The sequence below is a fragment of the Nipponia nippon genome, unplaced genomic scaffold (assembly GCF_047370975.1).
Source record: "Nipponia nippon isolate SJK-2023a ecotype South Korea unplaced genomic scaffold, ASM4737097v1 scaffold_1, whole genome shotgun sequence".
Lineage (NCBI taxonomy): Eukaryota > Metazoa > Chordata > Aves > Pelecaniformes > Threskiornithidae > Nipponia > Nipponia nippon.
In genome coordinates, this window is record NW_028262290.1 from 143,737,173 (window position 1) to 143,750,341 (window position 13,169).

Consider the following 13,169-nt stretch of genomic DNA (forward strand, 5'->3'; position numbering starts at 1 on the left):
CCTGCAATGCCCTTTTTTTTCTATATACCAGGTTGACTGATGTTGGCCTTTTTAGAAGTTACTTTAAAGTCTCTGTACCTGCCTACCAGGCTTACCTTTGTACAGTCTTAGGGTTATATATTTTATATATCTTGTTGTACTTTGAGTGTTCTTTTTCTAATTCATCCACAGAGTTTTTGGTGCTGTGTGCCATGGTACAAGTCTGAGTCTATTTTGAACTTCTATCTTTCTTCCAGATACCATAAAAATTTAGAATATGCTAAACGGATTGGAATAAAAAAGGCTATTACAGCTAATATTTCTATGGGTTTTGCTTTCTTACTGATATACGCATCATATGCGCTGGCCTTCTGGTATGGAACCACCTTGGTCTTAACTGATGCTTACACTATTGGCAATGTTCTTACAGTAAGTATTAATGAGTAAATTCCCAATAATAGTCAGAAATACTAAAGAGAATACATTAAAGTGTATATTGGGAACTTATTTGAGTTTAATAAGAATTATGTGCCCAAATCAGCAAAATAGCATCCCTTCTTCTTAACAAAAAGATTCTCACCACAAAAGTCTACATATTGTTTCTATAGTATCTCAAAATCTACATGAAGCCAAATAAAACATATATTATTTTCAACTGTTTCTACATCTTTTTTGACTTCCATAAGATCTGACTGATATAGAAACAGTTCAATCAAAAACTGAAGTACAGTACCCTTCCCAGTTGCTATTTGTTTTCAGATTTGTGGGGCTGAATATATTTTCAGGATGCAGAAGCAAATACTATTTTTTTAGCTCTTGTGTGGTCTAAGTAGATCATTTTATTGATACTGTTCTTATGTTTTGCACCATAAGAGCTTGGAATCACTTCTCAGTATTTTTAGAAATCGAGGGGGAGAAAAATATACTTGTGACTAAGAAATATGTCACCATCTAACCAAAGGAAGAAAACCATAACTCGTAAGTCACAACTTAAATTCTTCTCTTGATGTGGCAACCATTCTAATCTTGTATGAGATATCAAACAAATACGGTAAGAAGAATAACTTTGTTAACCATGATGAAACCCATCCAGGAGACCATATGTATATAGCTATATCTTTTTTAAACTATTTGGTTTGTTTTATTTATGAATCACTGAAGTTTGTGAAAAATGGCTCTGATATGTGTTATTGGCTCTTTTGAACCTGCCTTTTTTTTTTTTAAAGGCAGTCTGGCATAGAGAACATCCCAGTGAGGTTCATGCCCTTGTGTGTAATTTTTTCAGTTCGAAGTATATGCAATTTCTCTTTTCTGTGTTGTAGTTCATGGGAATGGTGTTTTTGTAACATGAATGGGATGGTGTTGCCTTATTAGGTATCACATCTGTGAATGAACACTGTTGGAGAAAAGATGATGGGCGTGATGGACCTTTGCTCTGACATACTGTGGCTGTTATGATCTCTGTTTGAGCAGTGCGTTTTTATTACTTTTGTTTTGATACTAGCTGAAGGCAATAAACTGTGCTTCTCTGAGAAAATATATTTTTTCTTTTTCTGTTTTTTCTTGTTTGGTTGCACTCACCCTCTTTCATTCCAGCAGAGGGACCCTTTATTACTTTGTGATGGAGAAGTTGGATTTGTATACTTCTATTTCACTGTCACTTTGAAAGCAGAGATAGTGCTTTGCATATCTGTCTTTGTTCTGTTGGAAGATATGCAATATAATTTCTGATCTTTGGAACATCTTTTGCCAAAGAATGAATTAGTACAATAAATCCTGAGACATCAAGTGTAATTATACATTTTTTGGCATAGATTTTGCAGGTCTCAGTCACTTTTTCACTTCTTGTCAATATGTTTGCAACATTCACATTGTGCAGGAACTCAGTTCTCAGCTGAATCTTAAAAAGCCCTTTTCTTAATGTTATTCTCTGTTTAAGAGAGACCCTTTTATTTTTTCTTTAATTCTAGATTCCTTAAACTTCAGTTAACAGGCATGGAGCCTCCTGACCCAAAGATATCTAATGTAAACAAATAAATGTAATTCTTTGCTTAAATTAGAATTGATATGTGTCACTGTAAACATTTCTTTCAGGTCTTTTTCTCTGTATTGATTGGAGCTTTTAGTATTGGACAGACTGCTCCAAGCATAGAGGCATTTGCTAGTGCAAGAGGAGCTGCCTATGCAATCTTCAATATCATAGACAATGTGAGTATCTTTGCCCTCACTCTTATTTAAAAATTGAGAGACCCTTCTTTTTAAAATACAGGCAGTATTTATCGGTATGAAACTAGTAAGAGTAAATAACAGTGTGTAAAATAAGCAGAAATATAAAAGCAGATAGAATGTGTAATTATTAGTCATTTCCTGTTTGTCTTCTCAAGTTATCGGTTCTTGCTTCAAAGGCAAGTACTGGATCTCTGAACCACTTGGTGTTGGAGGTGTCCTCTGATGTTTTTATCATGAAGGGCACGTCTATGGTGCTATATAGATACGTGATTACAGCCAATGTAGATACATGAACATAGGGATGTAGGTATTTGAGCATAGATTTCAAGGTATCAGTGGCACCACCAGTAGCGTGAGTGCCAGCAAATCAATAAAACTCAACCTGGTAACATGGATATGTACTTCAATTGCCAAAAAAGTCAATGTATTAAAGAGGCAGCAAAACATCATGCAATTTACATGTTTCATAAATCTCACCTAAATTACTTTGAAATTACATTTAATATCTCTGCAGATTAATGGTGCACTCCAGGACTTCTTTATGAAAAGATCATTATGAAATAAGTTTTGTGTTGTTTGTTTTTTTTTTTAATTTTATTTTGCACAGGAACCTCAAATTGACAGTTATTCAGAGACAGGTTACAAGCCAGACCACATTAAAGGGAACTTGGAATTCCAAAATGTTTACTTCAATTATCCATCCAGACCAGATGTTGAGGTACTGTAAATGAAACTTTAAAAATATTACAGTTAACCGTGTAGATCATTTGTTAGGAAAAAAAAAGTCACATAAATAAAATTTTGTTGCAAATATAAGAATTCCAAATTGATTCTCTAATTTATATAAAATGACCTTGCCATCACAGTGATTTTAGCTGGAATTATTTACACCTTAGCTAAACATGTTAAGTTTTCTAAATAATTTTCTGTCCAAAGCTATAGTCAGTGTGGCTATGCAATAAAACTTAAAGATTTATTGCTATCAGAATCTAAATTTATGCATCTAACCACATGTTTGTGTATAGTAATAATAATGAGATAGTGGGTTTCAAAAGTACCTGCAATGCAGCTCTGTTAAGACTGTATCTCAACCAGTTAAAGAAAGCAGATCCAGCAAGGACTTGTTATATATGGAACAGAGATCAGAATCTGTATTTCCAGACAGAGAAAAGGTTTGCTTTTAAAGCACTGTCATAAATCCAGAGTCTTAATGCAGTGGAGGTGAAAGACATTTAAATTATTTCTGAAAATATTTTCATGAAGAGTGTCTTTGCACTATGTAACTCTTCCCTTCCCTGCTGTCCTAGTTTCAGCTGGGATAGAGTTAATTTTCTTAGTAGCTGGCATAGTGCTGTGTTCTGGATTTAGTATGAGAATAAGGTTGATAACACACTGATGTTTTAGTTGTTGCTAAGCAGTGCTTACACTAGTCAAGGACTTTTCAGCTTCCCATGCTCTGCCCGGTGCACAAGAAGCTGGGAGGGGGCACAGCCAGGACAGTGGACCCAGACTGGCCAAAGGGCTGTGCCATACCATATGACATCATGCTCAGTATATAAACTGGGGGGAGTTGGCCCGGGGGCAGCAATTGCTGCTCAGGGACAGGCTGGGCATTGGTCAGCGGGTGGTGAACAATTGCATTGTGCATCACTTGTTTTGTATATTCTTTTATCTTTTTTTTTTTTCACCCCCCTTCCTCTGCTGTCCTATTAAACTGTCTTTATCTCAACCCACAGGTTTTACTTTTTTTCCCAATTCTCTCCCCCATCCCACTGAAGGATGGGGAGGGTGAGCGAGTGGCTGTGTGGTGCTCAGTTGCTGACTGGGGTTAAACCACAACACCTACCTTAACGGAAAATCACTGACCTTGATAAAGGGATGTTTCTTACTTCCAATAGGCAGAAAAGAAAGACACAGAGCTTTCTTTTAAGCCATTTTTACTGATAAATATGTTAAATATTTTGGCTTTTCCTTCTATCAAGAAAGTGAATGAAGGGAATGCGCTTGATTTTTCTTCATATAGAAACATAGATGAAAAGACAACTATTGATCTCAGTGGGTTATTTTATAAGTTTAAACAGGTATGATACGAATAGAGATTTCTCCCCCATGGTTTCAGAGATAATAATTATAGGAAGTTAAGGCTACACCGAACATTTAGTAGGTATTTTATCAATTATAGTAAAGAGAAAAGTGAGGAGGTGAAATAACTCAAGGCAGTTCATTTCTGCCTAAGTTTAATCTACCTGACTTCAGCTTAACTCTTCTTTTCAACAGGATTAAGTGCAGCAAAGTAACTGACAGGCATGACGAAGACTGCAAGTTACTTCCTGTCTCACTAGACTGATTTTGTTGCTGTTCTTACTCTCTCTTCTCTGTTTGCTTTAAGTTGTGAGAAACAGCCTAAATGGATTTAATTATGGATTTTATTTGGGTATAGAAAAAAGATTCTGATCAATAGTCCACTGAAATCAGTGGTAACAAGAGGTTTTAGATCAACTTCTATTTGCTACTTTATTTACATTAGATTTGTTTGAATTGTTCTGTACAAAGTCTATAGACTAAATTATCTATAGCATTATGACCAGAAGATTAAATAAGGCTGCTTCATAAATTATCAATTGTTATTACTTATGTTGGACGACTTCTTTTGATCTAAAAATATTATAGCAAAATAAGACATACTAAAATTTATGATTTGTCTATGCCTCTTGTTCCTAAACAGTGAGATATATTTCACTTGTAAAGCATGCAAATATTGGTACTAAGGGTGAAGAGGCAGCGGTAGTGCTGAGGGTAGAAATTTAGGAAGAAAGAGATGGTGACAACGACACAGGGCTGCAAGGTATTGGGAAGTACATTGGGAGAGTATTGGAACGTATCAGTGCATGGCTGTACGTTTAGAATGGAAAAATGCACTTAGCCATCATGCAGATGCTGACATTCGGGTATGCATAGTTCATTGTAGCCTAGTCCTTCTAGAAGACTAATTAGCAAAAAGTATGCTTTTTTCCATTTCAATATACATTTCCAACCACAGAAGTTGTACAAAGTAGTGAAAGCTGTACAGACTCCTGTACACCTTTTGTCATGTAAAGTAGAAACAAAACCACTTTATTCCTTTTTTCCTGTTGCTGTATCTTCTTACTACTCAGGTGAGCAGGTTAAGCAGAAAGGTGGGCAAAATTAAATACACATGGCATGGACATGCTAACTGTGTGTCTGTTCTTCAGCCCCACTACACAGCCCAATACAAGTTACATTCTTGAAAATAAAATGGAAGAACAATTACATAGCACCAAAGAGCTACATTTACCATTTGTAAGAGTCCCAAGGAAGGTAAAATTTTGTATCTTCCATGGTTGTGAAATGCTATATTTTATGCTGACTAGTACAAAAATGTTATATACAGTGCAATGAAATGTCACTATTGTAAAGAAGCCCCACCAGCAATTCTAATCAAAAGGAGAAAAACTAAGGGCACTTGAAGGCTACTAAAATGACTTTCCCTCCAAAACAATGTAGAGTATATTCTGTCACTTTTAACCATGACTTTTAGTGTACAATAGTTTTCCGGTAGTTTGCATGGTGCATTAAAGAAAAAGGTGAGGGAACATAATACAGAAATATTGCGTCATATTGTTTCTATATTATATTTTAGTTGTGGGTAGTAATAATATTATTTTGTCATATGAGCTGGTTCATGATATGGGTACTTGTGAAGTGTGTTGTATAATACATTGATATTAGACCAATTGTGATGTAAATATGAAGAAATTAAGCTGAAGTCATTAGTTATCCAAAATTTAAACTCACGTGTTTATAAATATTATTTTGTACCAGATTCTGCTATAAATATGAAAGATATTTTATTGTAGTCTTTAGAGTTTCTTCAAATTACACTGACATTTTTACATACTCTTATGTTTTTGGTTACTTTTCTTATATGCACAGATACTGAAGGGCTTGAATCTCAAGGTTAGTTGTGGCCAGACAGTGGCCCTGGTTGGTGGCAGTGGCTGTGGGAAAAGTACAACTGTTCAGCTCATCCAGAGATTTTACGATCCCAAGGAAGGCACGGTAAGATACCTCAAGTGAGGTATGCTCTGTGTGTCACAGTTGTTGGAAGTCTAGTTCTGGCCTCACTGCCCTTGTTCCGATGACACGGTAAAGTCTCCCCTAGAAAGGCACGTGCCAACCTGGGGAGAGAAGTTCCTTGACCAAAACACTTAGTAAACAATTTTTGTCTGCTTCCCTTTGTTTAGGTTACCATTGATGGGCAGGATATTAAGAGCTTAAACGTAAGGTATCTGCGGGAGATTATTGGTGTGGTGAATCAGGAGCCCGTGCTCTTTGCTACTACTATTGCAGAAAATATTCGTTATGGCCGTGAGGACGTCACCATGCAAGAGATTGAAAAAGCTACCAAGGAAGCGAATGCTTATGACTTCATCATGAACCTACCCAACGTAAGCAAACCAGCTGTCCTGCTGAAATAATTTCTCCTAAACCTTCTTATGCCACATAGTTCCTTAGAAGGGATTCTCGTAAACAGAGGGAGCTATCCCTGGAGCTGTGAATAAGCAGAGCTATGCAGAGCTTCCTCCTAACTTTTGAGAATAAGGTTAATTTTAAATCTTTAGGTCATGGCTTGGTGGGCGTTTGCAGAACTATTAGAATTCCAGGGACACAAACAATTAGGCAGGTATATCCAAGTGGGTGTTTACCCTGTAGCGTTTTAGAGGAAGGAGAAGATGCTGACAGGGTTACTAACACTGATGTGCCTTTTCTTTACATTGCCTTTCTTTGGTGAAAGGACCGTGCCACTGAGTGTTTTGGAAATGTGTGTGGTTGTCTTGTAGAAGTTTGAAACTGTGGTTGGAGAAAGAGGGGCACAGCTGAGCGGAGGCCAGAAGCAAAGAATAGCAATTGCCAGAGCTCTGGTTCGCAATCCTAAAATTCTTCTGCTTGATGAGGCAACATCAGCTTTGGATACTGAGAGTGAAGCAGTTGTGCAGGCAGCACTGGACAAGGTCAGTAGTGTTTTAAAATGACGTAGGTAAGCAGGAACCTAACATTTACTTTTTTCCCAGACATTTGTTGAAAGAGCTGCAAGAAATAGAGACCCTTAAAACACAAAAGGTAAACTTGGATTTGGCAAATATTCTCTGTACAGAGAATTTTTGAGATCCTGCAGGTATTACAGAGAGGAATCTTGTTTCAAGTGAGAAGACGGAATTATATTTTCTGCATTATTATGCTTATATAAAAGTTTTCTTGTTGTAAATACCATCCCCTGCAATTATCCATCTTACTGACGTGCATATTGTTGTCAGTCACCTACTTAATTAACTTGTGTTGAAGCCTGACAGAAAAGGTAAGCGCTACCAGCATGTCATAAGTGGTTGTAGCAGTGACTTGGCAGGAAACACTCCAAGGAAACATTTGCTTCAGTTAACATGAATACTTCTAGGTACTTGTTTTGTTCTTAATGTAGAGCTGTCTCACTAAGGGATAGCTCATCCCTGGTGCAACTCAGGAGTCTCTAATTCATACTGGGGCTGTATACCCAAATAGCATTCTGAATTTACTCAGTTGGATTCTGCTGGAGTACTGTAATGCTTCCTGCTGCTGTTGGACAGAGAAAGATAGTTTGAGGAGAATTATTAATGGAAATACATTTAATAGAGAAGTTATTTGTCTAGCTTTTCTTGGTCACATTATCTTATAAATTTGGATCCTCATAAACCTTTGCGGAACACCTAGGGACTCATGGAATCGTAGAATGGTTTGGGCTGGAAGGGACCTTAAAGGTCATCTAGTCAAACCCCTCTGCCATGGGCAGGGACACCTTCCACTAGATCAGGTTGCTCAAAGCCCTGTCCAACATGACTTTGAACACTTGCAATGATGGAGAATCCACAACTTCTCTGGACAACCTGTTCCAGTGTCTCATCACCCTCATTGTAAAAAATTTCTTCCTTATGTCCAATCTTAATTTAAACTCTTTCAGTTTAAAACCATTGTTCCCTGTCCTGTCACTACAGACCCTGGTAAAAAGTCTCTCTCCATCTATTTTATAAGCCCCCTTTATATACTGAAAGGCCACAATAAGGTCTCCCCGGAGCCTTCACTTCTCCAGGCTGAACAACCCCAACTCTCTCAGGCTTTCTTCATAGGAGAGGTCTTTCAGCCCTCTGATCATTTTTGTGGCCCTCCGCTGGACCGGCTCTAACAGGTCCATGTCCTTCTTGTACTGGGGACTCCAGAGCTGGATGCAGTACTCCAGGTGGGGTCTCACGAGAGCAGAGTAGAGGGGCAGAATCACCTCCCTCGACCTGCTGGCCACGCTTCTTTTGATGCAGCCCAGGATACGGTTGGCTTTCTGGGCTGCAAGTGCACATTGCCGGCTCACGTCCAATTTTTCGTCCACCAGTATTCCCAAGCCCTTCTCTGCAGGGCTGCTCTCAATCCATTCATCCCCCAGCCTGTACTGATATTGAGGATTGCCCTGACCCAAGTGCAGGGCCTTGCACTTGGCCTTGTTGAACTTTGTGAGGTTCACATGGGCCCACTCCTCAAGCTTGTCCAGGTCCCTCTGGATGCCATCCCTTCCCTCAAGTGAATCAACTGCACCACTCAGCTTGGCGTCATCCTCAAACTTGCTGAGTGTGCACTCAATCTCATTTATCTATGTCAATGATGAAGATATGAAATATTATGGGTCCCAGTATGGACCCTTGAGGGACATCACTGAAGGTGAACTCCATCAAGGTTCCAACAAAATTCCACTGCTTGGGATCATTACTTTGATTATTTAAACGAAAATTTGCTTGATCATTTTAATACAGCTTGGTAATTAAAATAGCAAGCTGTGACATTTGATACATTATGTGTGATAGGCTTATAAATATCCAAAGATAGGTAGTTGAAATGTATTTCACGTGAAATTGTAGAGAATTTTATTTTCAATGAAGCTACTTGAGTCGGCAATGACTTAGAGCTTAAAACACTGAAATTTTTTAAATATCAGTGTGAAATATTTTCTAATGCTTCTGAGTAAAAACTATTCTTCACAGATTTTAAGGTTTAAATGAACAACTATGGGTTTAAATATAAAAAACGTTTAGCATTTTTAAAATTTTAAGGTTTGTAACATTGTAACATTCTATAATTCTAAATATTGAGAATTTTGTTTAGATATTTGTGATCAAAATTTGATGTTTTTATGTGCCACAGTGAGAGATTGTCTCTGATATTAATTTTCAAGCTAAAGATTGGATTTCTGTTTTAAGGTACGCATTGAAATATGTTTTTTAAATTTTTTTGAAAGTTATATTTTTCTGTGAACCATTTTAATGTTTCCTTTAGGTCTTATTCAACTCTAATACGAAGTTGAACGATTTTTTAATATACTTAGAAATGCTCATATTAAATATTGTTATTTCTAGGCACGGGAAGGACGCACCACAGTTGTAGTAGCTCATCGACTGTCAACAGTCCGAAATGCAGATCTTATAGCTGTGTTCGAAGGTGGAGTTATCACAGAACAAGGGAATCATTTTCAATTGCTTGAGAGAAAGGGAATCTACTACAAACTTGTTAACATGCAGGTACTTTTTTCTCACTAGCTGTTGCCTCATTTTCTTTTTTGTATTCCATGCCCATAGTTATTGTATGCTATCAGAAGTATGGCGAGTTCTGCAGCATATTTTGTTAACAGCAAAAAAATGTGTACTTTGAAAGAAGAGCAGTAATTTGAGAGAGAAGACCACTAGTTTTGATACCAGACCTTTAAACCCAGGATAGTATATTTTTAATCCTCTAGGGATTTAAACTTAAAAGATTATTTTGTGTTTTCCTCATATGCAGTTAATGTAGAGCAGCTGACTACAGTAGTTTGCTATTCCATTGCTTGTTCTTAGCCTATGATAAAAGGTAGCTGATACAGAGGAATAGAGCACGCATATTTTAAGCTGTTTAGTTATAATCCTTCATACTGAATTTCTTTCTAAAGAAAACAAATGTGGAGGAAGAGGAGAAAAAGAAAAATAATCCAGCTATGCTGAGTGCAAAAATATGTACACTTAAAGTTATGTAGCCAGAAACATAGAGATTGGAAATTAATATAAATATCAGAAATGTATTAGTTAGTAAGCGAAAAAGAAAATACTTCGGTACATCCCAATGTCCCATGCGATAGTTAGGTTATAGCTGAGCTTCTTTGTAGCCTTCTGTGTCACTGGTGTTTTGCTGTATAAACACCATGCCCATTAAAGAAACTGAAATTGCTATCTCAGTATGTCAGACTGAAAAGAGTAAACTGGGCCAATTAAAACAGTTCTTCACAAAGTAACTATGAGAATGCATTTGGTCACCTTAGATTCAAAGTAACTTTGTATTCAAGCAAATGTGCTAATAGGAAAAATTAGGAAATATAAAATGGAAAGAAAATAAAAAATAATGGAAAATAACAGAAAATGGAAGGAAAGCAAAAAAGGTTCTTTTTATTAGTAGTACAAAAAGCAGTAAGAAACAAAAACTTTCTGGAACAAAAGAAATACAAGTTGAAGGCAACTTTGACTCCAGTTACTATTAAATACCTCAGTGGTGGGTAGGCATTTTTTTATTCTGTTAAAGAGACTGGCAAAACTGCCACCAAAAGTAGGGCTCTTTTCCAAACTGTTCAGATTTTTCAGTCAAAATCTCTTTTTGACCTGTTCCATCCTGAATTTCCTTATTACATTTAAAGTCAAGAATTGTTAAGAGTGTTTTGCACTAAAGAGGGGTAATTTTTTCTCACTTCGTGAATAAACAGTGTATCCACTGAGAACTCATTCAAAAAGATCTCAAGATGAGTGCAAATAGTTAACACTCAATTTAAAACTCTGTTAGGAGTTAATTCATAAAAAAAGAGTAGCTACTTCCACTCCCTGCCCTCCTGTTAGTATAAGTATTTTCTGGAGAGGTGGGATACTTTTATATATGAATCAAGCTCTGAAGAGAGAGACCTACTCAAATATAACACAGATTTTCATATCTGCTTTATAGCATTATGTATGGGTTTCCTCATATCTCTTTCCACTGAAACAATCAAAGAAGTTATTTTTACTCTGATTACCTCATAATTTTGAAAGTTCAAAGTAATATATGCATAATTGATCTTAGCATCATGTTCTTCCCTCTTTTAGGCAATAGAAGCTGAAGTTCCATCATCAGAAAAAGATGAGAATGCACTTAGTGTCAAAAAAAGTGAATCTGAGCCAGAATTTGAAGAATCCTTGACAAAAGGATTGAGAAGACGATCAACTCGGAGAAGCATGAAAAAGCCAGGAGCACAAAATGATGATCCTGATGAGAAAACTAGTTCACCTGTAAGTATCTTTGCAGAGCTGTCAGTGAACTTTGATTCTTTTCAACAAAGTATGTTAAAATTAAATTCATTCTTCTGCTCTAGAAAGGTACAAGAAGAAGGAGGCATTTGATAGGGGTGAAGAAAACATGAGAATTTTCTAATTCTAAATAGCCTTTGACTGATAATATTCGTAACTTGTTTTGTTATTCTCACCATGAATGATTATACAAATAAAATGTGACTTTAAAAGTCTATAACAAGGATGAGTTTATTCTTGAAAATCAATTTGCTATAAAAGAAATATACTTACATATATTTACATACCATACCGACATAAACACATTCATTTTTGGATCAGAAACAGAACATTTGGCCCAACATACAACTCTTACCACAAACCTTACAACAAAAACATACAACAAATATCATTGTATTCATATTTGTAGCAAGTACTTTGCCATTATAAATTGCTTAATGGACAATTACTTGAATTAATCTAGTCATGGATTACATACACCAATATGCCCAGAATGAATAGTTCAGTCACCATTGACCAATACCAAGAGTATTGATCAATGAAAATTATATAGAAAAACTAAAATATGATGACAAGAGCTGTAGATATATTCTAATAGCTCTTTCTTCCTTGTATTAAAATAATAAAAATAAATGTACAATCAGTTAATTATTCATGTTATTAAAAAGTATACATTTTGACTTCTCCTGAGTAGATTCTGGAAGTAGGCAATTGACTATTAATCTCTCTTTTTCTCCATATTTCTCCAAATACATACATGTTTGTCCTAACAGAATTCCCATTTTTTAGGATGAAGAATTACCTCCAGCTTCATTTCTGAAAATTATGAAGTTGAACGCAACTGAATGGCCATACTTTGTAGCTGGAACTTTATGTGCAATTATCAATGGAGCTTTACAACCTGCATTTGCAATCATATTTTCAGAAATTATAGGGGTAAGTTTGAATAAAATATGCAAAAATCTATAAAGCCCACGAAATTTATTTCTAAAGAAACCAGGTCTTAAACAATCACTGCATAATGAAACTGAGGAGTGGATGAAGCACTATTATAAAAATCTGAAGAATTGTATGAGATTTACAAAATCCTAAAAATCTTGCTACAACCTGAAATTTGCTTGTTATACCTATAATCATATGTAACATATGCTCAAATTTTATATGAATGCAAATGACTACCAAATATAGTTATTGAGAAATATAGGAGTATTTTAGATGATTAGTTGATTAAAAAAAGTTGTTTTAAATATTATTTTATAGATTTTTTCAGAAACTGACAAGACCATTTTAAGAGAAAAGAGCAACTTATATTCAGTGCTGTTTTTAGTACTTGGGATCATTTCCTTTTTTACTTTCTTTTTTCAGGTATGTTTTATTATTTTAGCCTTATTATAATTGTTCATCATGTTTTAGAAACCGGATCTGAAATATACTAAAAATTTGTATCTTCTTAATACATATCTCCAACTCAAACCAGAACCTGCATTTATGGTTCTAGATGTGCCTTGTGCTGAATTGAATATTGTTTGACCTACAACTTCTCATGCGTTAGAGACCTTCCAACCTATT

At 35.9% G+C, this 13,169-nt stretch overlaps 1 protein-coding gene across 5 annotated transcripts in view; it reads left to right on the forward strand.

The window, feature by feature from the left end:
* The window catches only part of LOC104022900 (ATP-dependent translocase ABCB1), a 60,572-nt gene that overhangs the window by 26,783 nt on the left and 20,620 nt on the right, over positions 1-13,169 (forward strand). For all 5 annotated transcript variants that reach the window (XM_087775665.1, XM_087775657.1, XM_087775680.1 and 2 more), the window contains 10 exons: positions 237-408; positions 2,074-2,187; positions 2,816-2,926; positions 6,163-6,288; positions 6,474-6,677; positions 7,071-7,241; positions 9,660-9,821; positions 11,400-11,582; positions 12,390-12,536; positions 12,861-12,965. In XM_087775665.1, coding sequence (XP_087631791.1) covers positions 237-408; positions 2,074-2,187; positions 2,816-2,926; positions 6,163-6,288; positions 6,474-6,677; positions 7,071-7,241; positions 9,660-9,821; positions 11,400-11,582; positions 12,390-12,536; positions 12,861-12,965 — 1,495 coding nt within the window. The remainder of the gene's footprint in view (positions 1-236; positions 409-2,073; positions 2,188-2,815; positions 2,927-6,162; positions 6,289-6,473; positions 6,678-7,070; positions 7,242-9,659; positions 9,822-11,399; positions 11,583-12,389; positions 12,537-12,860; positions 12,966-13,169) is intronic.